The 16,942-nt window shown below is 36.9% G+C and overlaps 5 protein-coding genes across 8 annotated transcripts in view; 4 read left to right on the plus strand and 1 right to left on the minus strand.

Annotated features, from left to right (window-relative positions):
• The first annotated feature begins 543 nt into the window (after positions 1 to 543).
• On the plus strand, positions 544 to 3,440 carry LOC17898446 (SUN domain-containing protein 3). Of its 2 annotated transcripts, none has more exons than XM_023789709.1 (3): positions 544 to 913; positions 1,071 to 1,247; positions 1,433 to 3,440. In XM_023789709.1, the coding sequence occupies exons 2-3, from the start codon at positions 1,085 to 1,087 to the stop codon at positions 3,313 to 3,315; spliced, it is 2,046 nt and encodes a 681-aa protein (XP_023645477.1). In that variant the 5' UTR covers positions 544 to 913; positions 1,071 to 1,084; the 3' UTR covers positions 3,316 to 3,440. The 2 variants fall into 2 exon arrangements, with proteins under 2 accessions (XP_023645477.1, XP_006306928.1); XM_006306866.2 differs by having other exon boundaries at positions 545 to 916; positions 1,076 to 1,247.
• A 129-nt stretch (positions 3,441 to 3,569) lies between these two features.
• Positions 3,570 to 4,426, plus strand: LOC111832566. Its single transcript, XM_023789710.1, has 2 exons — positions 3,570 to 3,816; positions 4,105 to 4,426. The coding sequence occupies exons 1-2, from the start codon at positions 3,711 to 3,713 to the stop codon at positions 4,194 to 4,196; spliced, it is 198 nt and encodes a 65-aa protein (XP_023645478.1). The 5' UTR covers positions 3,570 to 3,710; the 3' UTR covers positions 4,197 to 4,426.
• Positions 4,427 to 6,498: 2,072 nt separating this feature from the next.
• LOC17899339 (RNA-binding protein 38) lies at positions 6,499 to 9,259 on the plus strand. Of its 2 annotated transcripts, none has more exons than XM_023777190.1 (6): positions 6,499 to 6,928; positions 7,061 to 7,193; positions 7,454 to 7,586; positions 8,087 to 8,126; positions 8,289 to 8,511; positions 8,592 to 9,259. In XM_023777190.1, the coding sequence occupies exons 1-6, from the start codon at positions 6,755 to 6,757 to the stop codon at positions 8,615 to 8,617; spliced, it is 729 nt and encodes a 242-aa protein (XP_023632958.1). In that variant the 5' UTR covers positions 6,499 to 6,754; the 3' UTR covers positions 8,618 to 9,259. The 2 variants fall into 2 exon arrangements, with proteins under 2 accessions (XP_023632958.1, XP_006303297.1); XM_006303235.2 differs by having other exon boundaries at positions 6,500 to 6,928; positions 8,612 to 9,259.
• A 1,529-nt stretch (positions 9,260 to 10,788) lies between these two features.
• Positions 10,789 to 13,318, minus strand: LOC17899081 (COP9 signalosome complex subunit 5a). Its single transcript, XM_006305127.2, has 6 exons — positions 12,774 to 13,318; positions 12,164 to 12,445; positions 11,930 to 12,077; positions 11,743 to 11,828; positions 11,153 to 11,230; positions 10,789 to 11,049 (listed from the first exon to the last, which is right to left on the minus strand). The coding sequence occupies exons 1-6, from the start codon at positions 13,161 to 13,163 to the stop codon at positions 10,960 to 10,962; spliced, it is 1,074 nt and encodes a 357-aa protein (XP_006305189.1). The 5' UTR covers positions 13,164 to 13,318; the 3' UTR covers positions 10,789 to 10,959.
• Positions 13,319 to 16,630: 3,312 nt separating this feature from the next.
• LOC17898409 overlaps positions 16,631 to 16,942 on the plus strand; it is a 4,978-nt gene continuing 4,666 nt past the window's right edge. Inside the window, exon 1 of one of the 2 annotated variants that reach the window (XM_023777263.1) lies at positions 16,631 to 16,920. In XM_023777263.1, coding sequence (XP_023633031.1) covers positions 16,738 to 16,920 — 183 coding nt within the window. In that variant the 5' untranslated portion in view covers positions 16,631 to 16,737. The remainder of the gene's footprint in view (positions 16,921 to 16,942) is intronic. The other variant, XM_023777262.1, reaches the window with a different exon arrangement.

Consider the following 16,942-nt stretch of genomic DNA (forward strand, 5'->3'; position numbering starts at 1 on the left):
AGAGAGAGAGAGAGCTGGCTTCCACGTTAACGTGCCGCACAATCACAGCTCATCACTGCCTTCGTTTTCTCTTCTTTTTATTTCACTTACCTTTTTTTGTCATTTTCCATAATTTCCAATATTTTTGTGGTTTCTTTTATTATCTCGAGGCAATTTCCCAATCAGTTCACAATTTGTTTTTTGGTTAATCAGGTTGACATTCTTTGTTTTAAATAGACTTCTTTTTTTTAATCAAAATTATATCACCTTGTATGCATTTTTATCGACCAAAAAAAGAATAGGAGAATATCAGATCTTTGTTTCGGAATTTTTTAACGAATATACGAATAATACGATAAAATCACATCATAAATCTCGAGAGAGAGAAAAGTACGATTTATATGGGGAAAACAAACAAAATATAAACACAAAGCACAAAATTTCGGAATTGTAAATTTCCGTAAAGAAAAAGGAAAATATTACTTTGGAAATAATATTAAAAAAAAAGTAAATAAACCTCTAATAAGTTTGTAAATTCAGAACCAATCCTTGTTCTTCTTCTTCCTCTTCGCTTTTCTGAAAACACAATTTTTGTGTCAATTTGAAGTCTCTTTGACTCTTCTTCCTTTGCTCCTTTTTTCACAGCCGCAACCGTTTTAAAACCTCTTCATATAGATTCCCAGAAGAAGACGAAAACCAAAACAAAAACAGAAACAGAGAGAGAGATTGGTGAACCGTGTACGCTTCGTCGTCAGTGATGCGGAGACGAAAGATATCACCGGAACATCTTTGCCCTCGATTACAGACTCATCGGCGACGGCTACTTTAGCACACCATATCCTCTTCTGGGTCGTCTTCTTCTTCCTTGGGATTTCTTCTTTGCTGCTGATCATACAAGCAAATCTCCTTTCTTTGGTTCTCTCTCTCTCTCTCTCAGGTGGTGAATTCTTACTCCGGTCGATTGTAATTAGATCTTGGGATTTGAATTCCTCATTTCATTTTAAAAGTCTTCATCTTTTGCTGGGCTTATATATACTACAAGTTGAGTTACTTGCACATTTCTAATTATGTATGTATTTTGCTGATATCAACACAGGGGCGTGCAATGCAAAGGTCGTGTAGAACTACTAGAACTAGAAGAAGAGTTTCTGATAGTAGTTCTAATGGAAGGAACAGTTTTTACAAAGTCTCTCTGTCTCTTGTTTTTCTCCTTTGGGTTCTTTCTTTCTTATCCACCTTGTGGATTAGTCATGGAGATGGTGGCAAAGGTAAACCTTTCAAGTTCCTTTCTTTTTTGTTGGAATCCAAACATGTATGTATATGAAGAACCAAAACTCTCTTTTGATCATTGTGATAGCATCTAGTCATAGAGGAATTTAAGCAATGGTACAATTGACTTCAATGTTTTGTTTACCACTAGCATATGAAGAACCAAACTGTTGTCTACTTGCAGATGCGCCTTTGACTGACTCTGTAGGAAAAGTTAATCTGGATGATGGTCAATCAGATGCGAAAGATGTGCCCTTTGATGCATCAACATTACTAGAGCCTGTTCATGATATATCTGACTTGAGTCCGAGGGATGATACAACCCCGTCTGAAGAAAGTGAAGACAAAGAAAAATCTGTGAAAGAAGCAGAGATCAATAGCACAGTCTCAGGGAATGATATAGAAATCACGGACAGTTTCATTTCAAAGCAAAGTGAGATAAACAAGCTAGATACAGGGAATGATGGAGAAAGCAAAGAGACTGACTTTTCGAAGCAAAGTGAGATAAACAAGATAGATACAAGGAATGATGGAGAAAGCAAAGAGACTGGCTTTTCGAAGCAAAGTGAGATGAACAATACAGGTATGTGGAATGATACACAAGGTAAAGAAGATAAAATTCAAATGAGCAAGACTGGCACAAAGAATGATACAGAAAACAAAGACAGTGAGTTTTTGAAGCAAAATCAGATGAACAAAACAGACTCAGGGAATGATACCGAGATCAAGGCTTCAAAGATTGATCAACCATCTCGAGCTGTTCCGCTTGGCCTTGATGAGTTCAAGAGCAGAGCGTCCAATTCTAGAAACAAATCATTATCAGATCAGGTCAGCGGTGTGATTCACAGGATGGAGCCTGGAGGGAAAGAGTACAATTATGCATCTGCTTCAAAAGGGGCAAAGGTCCTGTCTTCCAACAAGGAAGCAAAAGGGGCTGCAAGCATCCTAAGCCGGGATAGTGACAAGTATCTCAGAAATCCATGTACTACTGAAGGTAAATTTGTTGTCGTAGAACTTTCAGAAGAAACGCTGGTAAATACCATCAAGATCGCAAATTTCGAGCATTACTCTTCCAATCTGAAAGAGTTTGAGCTTCAAGGCACCTTGGTTTATCCTACTGATACATGGGTTCATATGGGGAACTTCACGGCTTCAAACGTGAAGCATGAGCAGAACTTCACACTGCTTGAGCCAAAGTGGGTGAGATACTTAAAGCTAAATTTCCTAAGTCATTATGGTTCAGAATTCTACTGCACCTTGAGTTTAATAGAAGTATACGGAGTGGATGCCGTAGAACGAATGCTGGAGGATTTGATATCTGTAGAAGTCAACAAAAACGCATTCAAAGCCCGAGAGGGAAATTTTGAGCAAAAGGAGAAGCCAGTGCAGCAATCAGAGTCCAGTGAAGGCGATGCTGGTGCTGATAGGAGCACGCAGAAAGAGAACGAGCGGGAAGCCCCAGAGGAGAATATGTTAGCGAAGACTGAAGCATCAATGGCAAAGAGTAGTAATAAGCTGGCAGAGCCCGTGGAAGAGATGAGGCATCATCAGCCAGGAAGCAGAATGCCAGGGGACACAGTGCTAAAGATACTGATGCAGAAGTTAAGGTCATTAGACTTAAACCTATCGGTTCTAGAGAGATACTTAGAGGAACTGAACACAAGATACGGGAACATATTCAAGGAGATGGACCGTGAAGCCGGTGTGAGAGAACATGCAATTGTGACTTTGAGACATGACTTGGAAGGTATGAAGGAAAGGCAAGAGAGGATGGTGAGTGAAGGAGAGGAAATGAAAGAGTGGCGAAAGAGAGTGGAAGCAGAGATGGAGAGAGCTGAGAAAGAGAAGGAAAACATGAGAGAAAGGCTCGAGCAAGTTTGGCAAAGACTTGAGTGGATGGAGAAGAAAGGGTTGATGGTGTTCACCGTGTGTCTTGGGTTTGGGACTATCGCTGTCATTGCAGTTGTGGTCAGTATGGGAACAGGTCGAGCAGAGAAGACTGGTGGTGGGGCTTGGATCTTGTTATTGATTAGCTCAGGATTCATTATGTTCGTTTTGTCTCTTTGATGAGAGTTTTGGTCTTTTTTTCTTTTCTTTTTTTTACACTCTAGAGAGCCATATGTTACTGATATAGGTGATTTGGATAGATACTGTTGCGACTCAATCTTGAACCGGTATTGAAACTGGAAACATACCAAACTGAGTAGTATACTACAATTTGCAATTTCCCAATCATTCAGTCTCAATTTGCGGATGTACGTAAAAAGTGAAAGTAAAGTGGGTGTTGAGTGGAAATGTAGTAGGTGAGTACTACTAACTAAGGGACCCGTGAGTGAGTAGTGTACTACAATTTCAACGACGCTTCGTTTTCTTAATAAGTTGTATGAGCTATGCTCTTGTTATATATGTATGTGTGGAATTGTTGTTGAGTAGACCACTTATTACATCTTAAGTTTTAACTAATGGCTACTAAGATATCTCAATTAGTTGTTTTTCTTCTCTCGTTGCTTCTTCTGCTCTCATTGATCTTTTCTCAGGTTGGAGTCGCTGACGCCAAACGCAACCAACGTTAGTATATTATTCAGTCTCTTGCTCTGCTTATTGGTCTTTTTGTTTTTCGTTTTTTAAGCAAGAATTCTACAATTATAATATAAACTCCCAGTATAATGGTTTTTTTTGAATTCTATACATTCATCAATCTTCTTAATTCTTTCAATTGTGATTTGTGAATCAAGATTGATACGTTTTCATGGTTATATCATGTTAAGGAAAAGTCGAAATTTGTTTTTTTTTTTATGAGTAAAGAAGTGTAGATGATCCAAAACTCATGGTGGGAATTATAAATCTGTTAATTAGCAGGTCAAGAACAGCGTTTGGATTATGGTCGTCCTCCCACGGCACCTATATATCTGCCGCCCTCTAAATCACGCAAAGGAAAAGGTCCATGAAGAAACTCTATATATATACTGGTCAAGACTCAAAGGTTGATGTTGTTATGATGATCTCATAGTTTTAGTTTAAACTTCTTGGATCATGTCACGATTTTTGGATATTATAACAGTGTTTGGTTATAAATATGTTGTCTGTTGTAGTGGTTTGGCCACATCTATGTTGTACGGAAGCTAATCAATGGCTAATTTTCCTCCACTGTTATCAATGCTCTACATCAGTGGCTAAATAACCATATATAGCTAGATCAGTGGCTACTTCATATGATTAATTAGGAGTATGCAATATTTTTAGTCTCACAGAAAAGAAAAAAAAAATGGGCTATATGACAAACTTTGCCTTGTTTTTATGACATTTCAGCACATAAAAAGAATATAGAAATGAGGACGTGAGCCAAGAGACTTTCGACATGTAAAAATTAAAAGACGCGTTGAATAGAAACGTAATCGGCGACTTGTACTTTTAAACGATGCTTATCTTTTCACACATTTGAAGATTTTCTATAATACTATATAAGTCATGATCAGCTGGTCTTGTTATGGGAGTTGTGAGAGAGTTGGAACACTTGAACAAAATGGCTGCCAAAACATCAAATCTTCTTCTCTCTTTGTTTCTTCTGCTTCTTTATGTTTCCTCACAAGTTGGAGGGGTAGCCAAAGTCCACTTACGTTAGTATATGTTACTCGCATTTTTCACTCTCGTTCCCTTCTTTAATTTGTTCTATATATACTAAGCATATCCATTCTGGTGTAGGTAACAAAGTGCGTTTGGATTGTGATTACAATCTTTATCCTCCTCCTCCTCCTCCTCCTCCTCCTCCTCCTCCTCCTCCTCCTCACATGGCACCTCCAATATTTGTACCGCCGTCTAAATCATCCAAAGGAAAAGGCCCATAAACAAACAATCTCCGTGTTTTCCGCAAGTTACCGAGAAGAAGTGATCAATCAAAGATTACATGCATGTAGAGAGTGTGTACGTGAAAGAAGACTGGTCAAGATTGTATTTTAAAAAAAAAAGAAAAACAATGAAAGGTCAAGATTATAAACTATGTCTTATAACAAGTTGGACCTTTTCAGACATGTGGGAATACATAAATCATATAACTTGTAAATATGACTATATATGTTGTAAGCTGTATAATAAAGTATGTTTAGATCAAATGTTCTCTTTTTTCTTAACAAACTGTTAATGCCAAGTAAATACATTGTACCCGACCACGGCATCTTTATCAACAAGAGCTTATAAGACCATTCTCAATAGTAGTATTTTAAGGGGTATCTTAAGGTAAGATACTACTATTGAGGATGTCCTAAGTGTTTTGGCTATGCGTAACCTCTAGAAATCTGATTGAGAGAAACTAGGATGAGAAAGAGTGATCTTCCGACTCCTTCGGGGAGTTGGCTTGGAATTTAACCACACCATGCATATGGATTAATTCTTGCTAGCTTTTTATATTAAGTCTTGGTTGAGTGGATATATATTATAGGTACAAGTGATCGATCCCTTCAATAGAGAAGATAATCTACTGTACAGTATAAAACTTGTACCTTTTATCTATTTTCTGACTTTTTTTCAAACTATAGTTGGTGAATGCCCCATTGATAACACATCAATTTGTATTATAAAAATGCATATAAGTTCGATAATTTGATTTACAAGCTGTGATGATACAAGGGATGCCTCACACGTACGTCATCTCCACAAGTATACACAAATAAACTAAAAACTGCCTTAAGCTTTAATTGGCCCAAAATGAAAAAAGTATAATCAAATCTTGCAATTTTCTCATAATCAGTTTATACAACCACAACTTTATCTCTATAAGACCAATGGTTCGCATACCATTCCATGCTGGTGGGTGAATTTTCGAATCACAAAGTATAAATATTTCAACTATACAACCGTTCCTTAAATTTGACCAACCAGATATGGGTTGGTATGAGAGAATTATACATGTATAATCTAGCTACACAAAATTGAGGAAATAAAAACATTGTCATAACACCTTTATTACTCCCTTTAATTAATTGAAAACGTACCCGGGGGCATGAGATAATCCAATTCATAAAAAGCCTCAATTTCTCACGCATGTGCACTCGCGTCACGACCAGACAGATCATTGAGCTATAGAGGCTTTGCGTGAGAGACACGAGCTAACAAGTGCGTAGATGATGTTTGGATATCGTGGGCAATATTGTCTGTCTGTATAAAATTAAATTTACGTCCAATATCTTTCTCTCTGTATCACTTTCTTATTATTTTATTTTCGGTTTCTTTTTTCTTTTTTTTCTTCTCTTCCTTCTCTTCTTCTTGTTCTCATTACATATCAATCAACCCTAAAAAAAAAAAAAAGCTTATCTTAAAAATCCTATAAGTAGATCTCTCTAATCTCTTTTCTACTATTTATATAGACTCCTTTGTTGTAGCCTACTTCTTGCATATTAACCTAAGTGAAACATATATAGTGATAGAGAGAGATATAGCTAAAGATTAGCTATTTGGGGTTTTAATTATATTCCTAGCTAGAGAGTATTGATCGGAGACACATACAAAAAAAATGGCGGGAGGAATAGGGTTGGGAGATACGACGTACACGAAGGTGTTTGTGGGAGGACTAGCTTGGGAGACGCAGAAGGAGACGCTCAAGAAACACTTTGAGCAGTTTGGGGAGATTTTGGAAGCCGTAGTCATTACCGACAAGTCCTCCGGCAGATCCAAGGGTTATGGATTCGTACGTTTTTATATACTACTCCTTGTTTCTCTCCTCCATGTATATATATGTAGAAAGATAGAGAGAGAGAGTGTGTGTGTGACTTAAAAAGGGGAATAGTAAGTAATTAAAGTGGTGATGACCAATGATCAGGTGACATTTAGGGAGGCGGAGGCGGCGAGGAGAGCTTGTGTGGATGCTACTCCGGTGATCGACGGGAGAAGAGCTAATTGCAATCTTGCCTCTCTTGGTCTTCAAAGATCCAAACCCTCCACTCCTAACCATGGTTCATATATATCATCCCTCTCTCTCTTTAGATAGTGCTATATGCAAGTTAGATCAAGAAAAGAGAAAAAAAAAAGGATAACTCTTAAGTTAATATATATATGGTTAGTGTCCATACAAAGTTTGGTTTTATGCTAACAAGAAATGATTTGTGTGACCAAAGTATCGAAATTAATAACGTTAATATATAGTTGGTGATTGATGATATTGGACCATTGTGTCGATCATGGGTGATGATGACGATGTTTTAAAATGTGTTAGGAGGAGGAGGCAGGATTAACAATATGAGAGTGATGATGGGAACAATGCAGACTGGTTTTGGACCACCTCCACCTCCACCACCACCACCACCAACCTTCCCTCATTATCCCCACCTCCCTCTCAATCTCTTTGGGTATATACTCTTCTTTTTCTTTTCTTTTTTTCCATGTAAATGATCATGATGATAGTACATGCATGCATCAAACATAACATGATTAATTATGATACCATTTGAGACCAAAAGAATGCCAACTCATACATGTCAATGCAATTGCATAAACATAGCTGGCTGTCCTCTAATGTCTCCATTTTGATTTGTGGACCGACACTATTATTACAATTTTAGTAGTAATAGATAGATTTACATAACTCTCTCTTTTTTTAAATAAAAATCTTCATCACAACTCTATGGAGTTAAATGACTGACAAAGTGGTCAACGGACAGCTTGTAAAAACTAAAAACTGTACTGACTGATTCCAATTCCATCTTTCACCAATCATTTTACTCTCTCTCTCTCTCACTCACATGCTTCCTTCTGTACCTCTTGTGTGTCATGACCACGTGCCACGTGCATTCATCTTTGTTGTTGTCACTCTTAAAAGTGTAAAGACACATTGATTTGATATTCGCAGGTACTCTCCATACTCGCCAGATTACTCATCATTCCCTACGGTCCGTCGCTTTTTTCCCTACTCTGACTCACATAAGAGTTTGTATAACGAACTGAAGAATCTTTATTTTTTTATGTCTAGTAACAGTTAAGCTATACTTTGGTTTATTCAGTATCATATAACATAATCTTAATCTAATTAATTAACATGATGTGTCGCGCAGAGCTTATACGGTGTGTACGGCTGTAATTCAGGAGGGCAATATGGAGTATACGGAAATGGTGGAGGCGGTGGACTAACGGCAGCAGCCGCATCCGCTGCTCCTTTTTATCCTTGCGGTGGTGGCAGTGGTGGAGTCCACTTCTCTCAGCCACAACCATTTTATCATCACTTGTCTTCTTATAACCCTCACCATTACTCTCCTCCGACCATCTCTATGCAACAAGGTTCGTAATAATGATAATAACATATATTATAAACACCAAAGCCAAAAGAGATACTGTACATACGCTAATATTGTTGACAGTGTGTTTTGCTGTGCCACAGGTGTAACAGGCTTTCCCCTTCAGCCACCTCTCATTCCTTACCGTTAATGAAGCTTAGAGTCTTTGGTAGCTATCAAGCTTCACATCATCATAATTATCTTCTTCTCAAGTCAAGAGCCAATCTATGGTTTACTGGATGCTCTCTGGCTAATCTCAACACTTTTTTTTCTCCCCCTCTGCTCTAAAAGCCACCCCATTTTATGGAATTTGAGGTGGTTTTTTATTTGCAGACCCCAATGGGATCTCCAATTTTAGATGGTGGTCATGTCGTATCTCACCTTCTTGCAACTGCATCTTCTCGAGAGAATGGATTTCTCTTTAGAAATATTGCTAATGGAGCATCATCATCAATCAATCATGTGCCATACTCAAGCTGATGCATGTATCAGCTTAATTTGTTATGTTGTTTAGCCTCGGGATGGCTAATCAACAAGACAAAACAAAATGTCTGTTAGGATTAATGTAAAAAAAAATCAAGCACCAAAACCATGTGCTGTTTGAAAGTCTGAAAAAATGATTGCATATGAAGCAAAATGATCAGCACAAAAACCCTGCAAGCCTTTTTGTTGCATCATCATGTTAGTTAGTCTTAGTAGCTTAGGTCCTCACGTATCAGATTTATATTTCTTAAATAAATTGCATTATTGAATGTCTATGTTTACTACTACTGGTTAAAAACTTTTTGGGGAGTAACATCTCATAACCCCCAACGCCTACAATACTAAGCCACATATACAAACTTCATGCCAAGGATGCAACTATCGGGAATCAGAACAGTACCTGATAGGGATATATGTATTGACTTCATCTTGGTTTGAACCTTTCTTGTCTGATTCGAGTTATCTTCACTTTCTGTTGATGTCTGTCCTTATAACTTCATCTTGGTTTGTACCTGTAAACAAAAGATTTATATTGAAGAGAAATGACCCACTGTATTTCTCAAGTATCTCAAACTGATTCAAGTATTCCCAAATGTATTTTCACAACTTCTAATGTTGTCTGACTTAAGGGCTAAAAAAATAAAGACATGGTTGTGTGGTACAGTCAACATCTTGCGAGAAAATTGTAAACTATCCATATCACCATATTGTAAGAAATCACTAGTGGAAAGATATTTTCTACAACAGATACTCCTAAAATCAACTCCATGTCTCTAGGGATCACTGAGATCTGCCATAAAAAAACAACACTAAACACTTAAAATTTTCCATATGGCATACAAAAGAAGTGACTTAAATGACAATGTATCAAATAGGATCCATGAATGAGAAACTATAAAACCTAGATGATTCCTACAAGTTAGATCCATGATGACGCGAGGCGCGAGCACACTCGTTAATAAGCTAGAACCCTCAACTCACATTTGGTAACAGAATCGAAGTTGAAGCAATGCTTCGATTAACTAATGTTAGATGTTGAGGGGTTCTAACTTCTTAACGAAGGGCGCTCGCTTCATTGCCACGATTAACCAACTAAATGAACTCATTTGCAGTGCATCAACGGCAAAACCAATCAGATGAAAAAGAAGAAGAAGAAACGTTTGGTTGCTTGGATATCGAATCAAATGAACTCTCAGACCTTCTTCTCCAATAAAACTACACTTAGGCAAACATTGGGCCGGAAACAGGTTCATTTTAGGGGTAAACAAAGCGGGTCGGGTTATATTGGTGAAGGCCCAAATAGGTCTTTATGTCCGTCCATGTTGTGGAAGCTTTCTACGTTGAAATGCAGAATTCTTAAACCCCTTCTAGTACATAGACTGATAGACAGAGTGTCTTGTTGTAATGGACTAATAAGTTGTAGCTTTCTAACAATAGAGATGCTCTTCAAACCATAAATGTGAACAAACAACAGAGAGGTAAAAAGGTTCAACGTTCCTGTGACGATAGCTGAATTTTCAAGTGATGAAACAGCTTTCTTGTGTAAGAGACTTGATTTTAAAACCTATCTTCTTTCTGTTCTTATCATTGTTGCTTCATTCTTTGGATAACATTTGTATGGTTGTGTCAAAAGCACATGGTTCCTGTATCAGTCTTACAATCTTCAAGCAACCGCAACTGTGAATTAATTTTTCAACTATATTGCCAGGAATGAATGAAGTCGATAATTGGAATTTGGTTTCATAGGAATGCTCTTTGTATGTGGAATTACCCATTCCGTTAATTAAAGATGTTTAAAGGCAAAAACATAAAATGCTCTTAGTCATGTTAATGCCATTTAGTAACCCAAAGAGCTTGTCTGAAGCAGATACTACACTAGAGAGATAGGAAACAATGTGCATTGCCTCATAAACCGGGTCAAAACAAAAGTCAACTTGCACAGAAAAAATAAACAAAAGAATAATCAACTTCACGATGTGATCATAGGCTCCGGATCAGATGGGTCACTGGAAGGTTTGTTGGACTGACGTGAGGAATTGAACAAGATGTCTTTAATAACCTGCATATCGATGGATGAAAGAGTTGAGCGAATCTTATGGATCCATGAACCACAAAAGGATAGATAGTATCAGCATGTCAGAATGTATTTAGTATTTACTCACCTGTGACATTAGCCCGTGAACCTGCTCCACCGTTATCTTTGCACTATCCCGGGTTATCTTAGCTAGCTGAGACTCATCCTGAAAGTGATCCAAAACACATCTGCTTAGACTTTTGGAATCTCACAAATGAAAGTCACATGTCAAGAGATAATAGATCTCTAGGAAGCAGATACAGACTATTGGCTACAACTAGTTGGAATGAATTAACACATCAAAGTCAATTTAGTGCAAAATTTAACAACTCTGGATATTTTTCGACTAAACAAACACCCAACTGTGAAATCCCACAACCAGACAAGGTGAACCATATAGTGTTTGTGCAACTAGAGAGTTTCTATGATCCGTTTCTATCCAGCCAACATACTGCCTGAGAATAAAGAGTTCAAACGTTATCTATCGAGCTACAACTACCAATCCAAGTCGCTGGATGTTGATAGTAGCACTTATTTTACCAAGTGTTAAGTTTCTAGATAAGAAAAAGCTTGATAAGTGGCATCTATGAGAGCTCAAACTCATGGTCCTATCTAAGACAATCAATAAATATTGAAAACATAGCAAATAAATTTGTTATAGCCACCATTTAGACAGACCTCTTTTCTCCTTTGGAAACCGGCTGGTGCAAGTGATCCAAACTTGGAGTGAGAGAGCTGACTCTCTGCTTGCTCAAGCTTCTCAGCTTCATCAGTAAAAGATTAAATGGTAAGAAAAAGGAAAATATTAAATCGCGACCTGGATAGAAAGTAAATTTAACAAGCTCTTGCATATTCAAGAATTTACCCAAGTCTGATATTTGTCCGGCAACATAGTCTCCATTGCCCAGCAGTGGGGAAGAAGAAAGAGTGTTCACCCAGTACTTGTTCCAAAGGAGATCCAAAAGGTGACTATCAAGAGACGACTTGAAATAAGTGATGTCCAATGAATAGTACTGCCACATACCAAAAAAAATCAATCATAAGAGCGATGATCTAAGCCTCCAAGATTAAAAATCAATAAATGCAAACGTTTTGGTACCTGTTTGCAATGCACACCAAAGTCCTCAATCTTGTTAAGAGGGATAGTCTGGTACTCAGAAACATGATCATCTGATATCTTATGTCCCTCTGGATATGTTCTGAATGCCCCAATTTCAACCTTACCAGCCGAAACAGTCCTTGTTGGATCAATGACAACAGCTAAGAAAGGTTCCTGATACTGTTGGTTAAGCATCTGCGTTGAAACATCAATACCCGAGAGCCAGCACCCATACCCAGGGTGAGAGTGATACCATCCAACAACGTTCTCCAACCTTCCAGCCTATAGTTCAAGTTACAGAAATAACCAATCAATCAAACAATCTGAAAAAGCATCATAACAAATAAACAAAACAAAAAAAAATTACAGAATCGTTAAGCTTCTACAGAAATATGATAACACACCAGCCAAAACTTGCATAAAAGATCAGAACAAGTATCAACAGTTCAAAAGCAAATAGCTAAATTAAGTTCTGTGGCAGGCATCAAAAGGTAATTTAAACAAGAATCACTTAAAAGGGAATCTCTAAAACCCTAAAATACGATAAATCCAGTAGGAAGAAAAAGAAACCCTAGACCATCAAGGAGCTAGATAAGAGAAAAAAAATTACCAGCTTGTTGGTCTGAGAGTATTCAACCATGTACTCGTAAGCATCAGCCTGAGCATTAACCCTAGTCTCAGTTCCTTCAACAGGCAAAGCAAAAGCATCCATAACGATGATAGTATCACCATCGGTCTTCCCCTGCATAAGACCCATGATTTCGATTGTGCCACCAGAGCGAGCGTGAACAACCATCTTGAGAAGAGCGAGAGCTGAGATTTGGACGCGCTTGAAGTAGTTAGGATCGGAGGCCCACGGCTTCTCCTGCTGGATTTTGGCTTGTGCAGCATCGTCGTAGTGGAATATGCCATCGGAGGCTGAATCTGGTGGCTCCACGGTTAGAATGTTGTTCTCCAGCTCCCATGTCTTCTTCGCGATGGCCGACGATGAACCCTCCATTGAAAATCGAAATCAAAGAGTAGAAGAAATCTAGGGTTTTTGCTGATTTTGGGTTTTTGAGTATCGAACGAAGAAGAACAGTCTGATTTGTATTATATAAGATTTTGTCGAATCGGTTTTATATAAAGTGAAGAGAGCTTTTTTTTCTTGGTTTCGTGGGTTAAACCCGTTTGCGAGTTGCGGCACCTCTCTTTATATATTTTTGGATTTGATGGACTTATGCAACCTTAATTAACCCATATATTTTAAACTTTTAGATTTTATCTCTTTAATTTTCTATTCCTAATCATCGTTTAGATCTTTTTTGAAAAAATATTTAATGGAAATTTTACTCATGAGTCAATAAATTCACCGAGATATTTTTCCTTTTTGTATTTTTTTTCTTCAAGTTTTAACTTTTTTGAAAATCAATGTTTTGCCAAACTAGAATTTAGTTATTACTGTATGTACCAGCCAATATTTAGTGTGACATCTTAGAATTCCTGTTCTAGGTATTGAGACCAATGAGTTTGATAAAATTTAAAAGAATCTTAAATGCTAATGTTATTTAATAAGACCTTTTAGAAATTCTTTTAAAAGAATGTTTAAAAAAACAAAATAAACATCTCACCATTCCTCAAAAATATAGTTTGTGATGGATTACACTTTTCGACGATTTCACATACACAAAGATGGCGTGTTTAACCTGCACGTCGCTACACACTATGTGAATCGTGCAAATTATTGACTAGTGAAACAATTCATATGCCTCACACAAATTTGGTAATCTGGTATCAATACTCGATTAAAATAAAATTCTATTACTATTAGACTAAAATATAATCATATACTGTGATGCAGTATATTTTCATTCTATACCCACCTCATCTCAAAATACCATTATGTGATTTTAGCATCTAATATGATCTCCCTATGATAGAACTCCGATGAAGGCTGAAGATAGGTGATAGGCGACGTGACTTTGTTGATGATGATGGGCGATGAACGTGAGTGATGATATGAGAAGATTGAATGATGAAACAATGGTTTGATGGAAATAGATGTTTAGGTGGTTGTATGGATTGTAACAATGAAGAGTTTCTGAATCACAAATTGTATAGAAACCCGGAAATCTAGAACGCATTCAAGAATTCGAATTGAGAGAAAAAGTGTGACAATACTTGTTCATACAACTTCTTCGCTAAAGAGAAAAGAGGCGTAGCTTTGGGTTTTTAAATACCCTAGGGCACGACACTCCAAACAACAAGAAGTTCAAAACCAAAACAACAAGACGTTTTTAAGGAAATAATAAAAACAGCAAGATTTCTCGACGTCCTGTAGTAGTACAGAAGTCGGCTGAACTAGTACAGAAGCTTGACGACTTGTAGTAGTACAGAAGTACATTATTCCCCTTTGGTAATGATTTCTAGATAACTCGACGTAGTGATCCATTTGCCTCATTAAAAACCATGCTGAGAAAACCCATTGGGACAAAACTCAGTCATGGGAAAAAGAGTACAAATTTCGCACCTAAGTTACCTAGTCCTCATCACCGGGTGAAGTCTTCAGGTTAGATATGTTGAAGACTTGGATCCTTGGTAGGTTGAATGACCCGTCAGCTATGAATGCGTGTGCTTCCTTGGCCATCTCCTTAGCTCTTGAACGAGTGATCCTTCCCACCATCTCCGGTTTCTCTGTAGCCTCTTGCTCCGTGCTAGCCACGATCATATCAGCATCAGAATGTCATATCGGATCATTATACAAAAATCCCATCTAAATCTTCGTAAAAAGAATTTGCCTAATCTTAGTTTGCTCTAAATATTGTATTTGTTAGAACGTATTGTACAGTGTTTCTTTAATTAGCGTTGAGTTTAGGTCAGTTACTTACGGTCAAGTTATCTCTTTCTCGATAGCTCATACACGAAAACGTCGACAAAAGAAATATTTACTCCTGACTCCTGTCACCAGCAAAAAATCCAAAGAAACGACTCTTTTTTTTCTTCCTTAAGATCAAAGTATAACAAACATATTTGTTTGAATTGTTTCGTTGATGCCTAGCAACAATTTATATACGTTGGGATTTAGAATCAATCCATATACTTTATAAACATGATACATTTGACGACGAGTCTACCAAAAATAAGGTCATTGAAACAGAAGCGTTACAATCTTTATAGTTTATACCACGTGTTTTGCATTATACGGGTAAGTGGTGACCAAGGTTGTTACTCAAAGGCTCGAAAACTCGAATCTTTCAATAGTGCCAAGTGCCTTTAAAGCCAAGTTGCTAAAATTAATATTTCTTCTTCCCTCAAAAAAAAAAAAGAAAAAGTATTCGAATTTTGGTTGTGTCCCCGTACATGCGAATTGAGTGAATGATATTAGATAAGAGGTCCAAATCACGTATAAAATTTGTAAAAGCATTTAAACCCTCTCGGCCTCTCATAATACATATAACCTATAGAAATCGAATATGACCACTTTACTTTTTCTCTTCGTCGACTTTGAAGATAACGATTTATATGACTACTCTCACTTTTATCTTCATTATTATATGGAGATCATCGATTAAATGACGTATCTTAACTCATTTATAATGCAAAATGTCGATTAAAAATCAAACTTCAAATTACCATGGATCTCCTCAACCTCAAGGAAGACTTTGTGTAACATATATAGAACTTAACAAAATTGTTCGTATAAATAGACTTGGCCTTAATGTTTGTGGTAGTAGTTTGTTAGCCTAGATATTAACGAGCTTAATTACCATTGTTTTCAAGATTTCATTTCCCATGCAAATACAGCTTTTTGTTTGGTTGTGGATGCAATCATGCAAACTGAATGTTTTAGATTTAAAATAATTATAATCATCTATGCGTTACGATCGGAAGATTATTATTGTATGATTATTATTTAAATACTAATCAATTAGTAAGATTCTTCTAATAAATAAATTTGAAAAAAAAATTAACGAAAATCGTTTGCTTACTTATTAACGCAAAAATGGCATACATCATGCCACTAGACTCTAAACTTCCAACGACCTTTTTTGTTTTTGTTTTTTTTCTTTTGTTTAAACATGCATTAACATGATCAGTTGATTTATAATCTAAAAATCTGATTAGCTGTCGATTAATTACTTACTTTTCAAGTTTAATTACATTTGCCATTTATAAATAAGATCATGCGAGAATGTGGATTGAAAAATATTCTAGAAGTTTTATAATCAATCATTTCGGATAGTAGAAGTAGAAAGAAGTAGGTAGCGTCAGAAAATTCTGATACAACAAAAAGGGGTACTATCGTCAGTTCAGAGAAACAAACACGGTTCGGTTCGTCGCTGACGTGTCGAGTTCTTAGTTTCGATCCACAAGGCAACGCTTTGTGACCAAACAGTACTTTTGTTTTCTTTTTTCGTATAAAAAATATCTTATTAATAAAAAGAAGAGAAAGAAAGAAATTACACAAAGCAACTTCTTTTCTCGTTTCTCTTATTCTTCTTCTTCGTTCTCTGAAATTTCGCTTTTTTTTTTTGGTGAATTCAAAAAATCGTTGATTTGTTGATCGAGATTGGTTTCACTGATTGATCGGAGATATGGAGAAAGATCGAGGTGAAGCGATGGTATTGGAAGTTTCGCCGGAGTTTAATACTCCGGCGGTGGTGAGAGTTCCACGGAGGATTCGTGAGAGGCTTTTGTCTGACTGTAGTAATAAAAAGACAGTATCTTCTGTTCAAGATATTGAAGACAAGCTTCTTCATGCGCACCTACGAAGACAGGTTCCTCTTCTCTCTCTCTCTC

Source organism: Capsella rubella, unplaced genomic scaffold (assembly GCF_000375325.1).
Source record: "Capsella rubella cultivar Monte Gargano unplaced genomic scaffold, Caprub1_0 scaffold_1, whole genome shotgun sequence".
NCBI classification, from domain to species: Eukaryota; Viridiplantae; Streptophyta; class Magnoliopsida; order Brassicales; family Brassicaceae; genus Capsella; species Capsella rubella.

What these genes read in the sequence shown, in the direction of transcription:
- LOC17898446 (XM_023789709.1), top strand. Translation starts at nt 1,085, where the DNA reads ATGCAAAGGTCGTGTAGAACTACTAGAACTAGAAGAAGAGTTTCTGAT. An exon ending in TCATGGAGATGGTGGCAAAG is followed by an intron (nt 1,248 to 1,432) that starts GTAAACCTTTCA and finishes GTCTACTTGCAG; the next exon opens with ATGCGCCTTTGACTGACTCT.
- LOC111832566 (XM_023789710.1), top strand. Translation starts at nt 3,711, where the DNA reads ATGGCTACTAAGATATCTCAATTAGTTGTTTTTCTTCTCTCGTTGCTT. An exon ending in TGACGCCAAACGCAACCAAC is followed by an intron (nt 3,817 to 4,104) that starts GTTAGTATATTA and finishes TCTGTTAATTAG; the next exon opens with CAGGTCAAGAACAGCGTTTG.
- LOC17899081 (XM_006305127.2), bottom strand. Translation starts at nt 13,163, where the DNA reads ATGGAGGGTTCATCGTCGGCCATCGCGAAGAAGACATGGGAGCTGGAG. An exon ending in CGGACAAATATCAGACTTGG is followed by an intron (nt 11,829 to 11,929) that starts GTAAATTCTTGA and finishes TTACTGATGAAG; the next exon opens with CTGAGAAGCTTGAGCAAGCA. An exon ending in TTCACGGGCTAATGTCACAG is followed by an intron (nt 11,050 to 11,152) that starts GTGAGTAAATAC and finishes ATCGATATGCAG; the next exon opens with GTTATTAAAGACATCTTGTT.
- LOC17899339 (XM_006303235.2), top strand. Translation starts at nt 6,755, where the DNA reads ATGGCGGGAGGAATAGGGTTGGGAGATACGACGTACACGAAGGTGTTT. An exon ending in GATCCAAGGGTTATGGATTC is followed by an intron (nt 6,929 to 7,060) that starts GTACGTTTTTAT and finishes ACCAATGATCAG; the next exon opens with GTGACATTTAGGGAGGCGGA. An exon ending in GACCATCTCTATGCAACAAG is followed by an intron (nt 8,512 to 8,611) that starts GTTCGTAATAAT and finishes GCTGTGCCACAG; the next exon opens with GTGTAACAGGCTTTCCCCTT.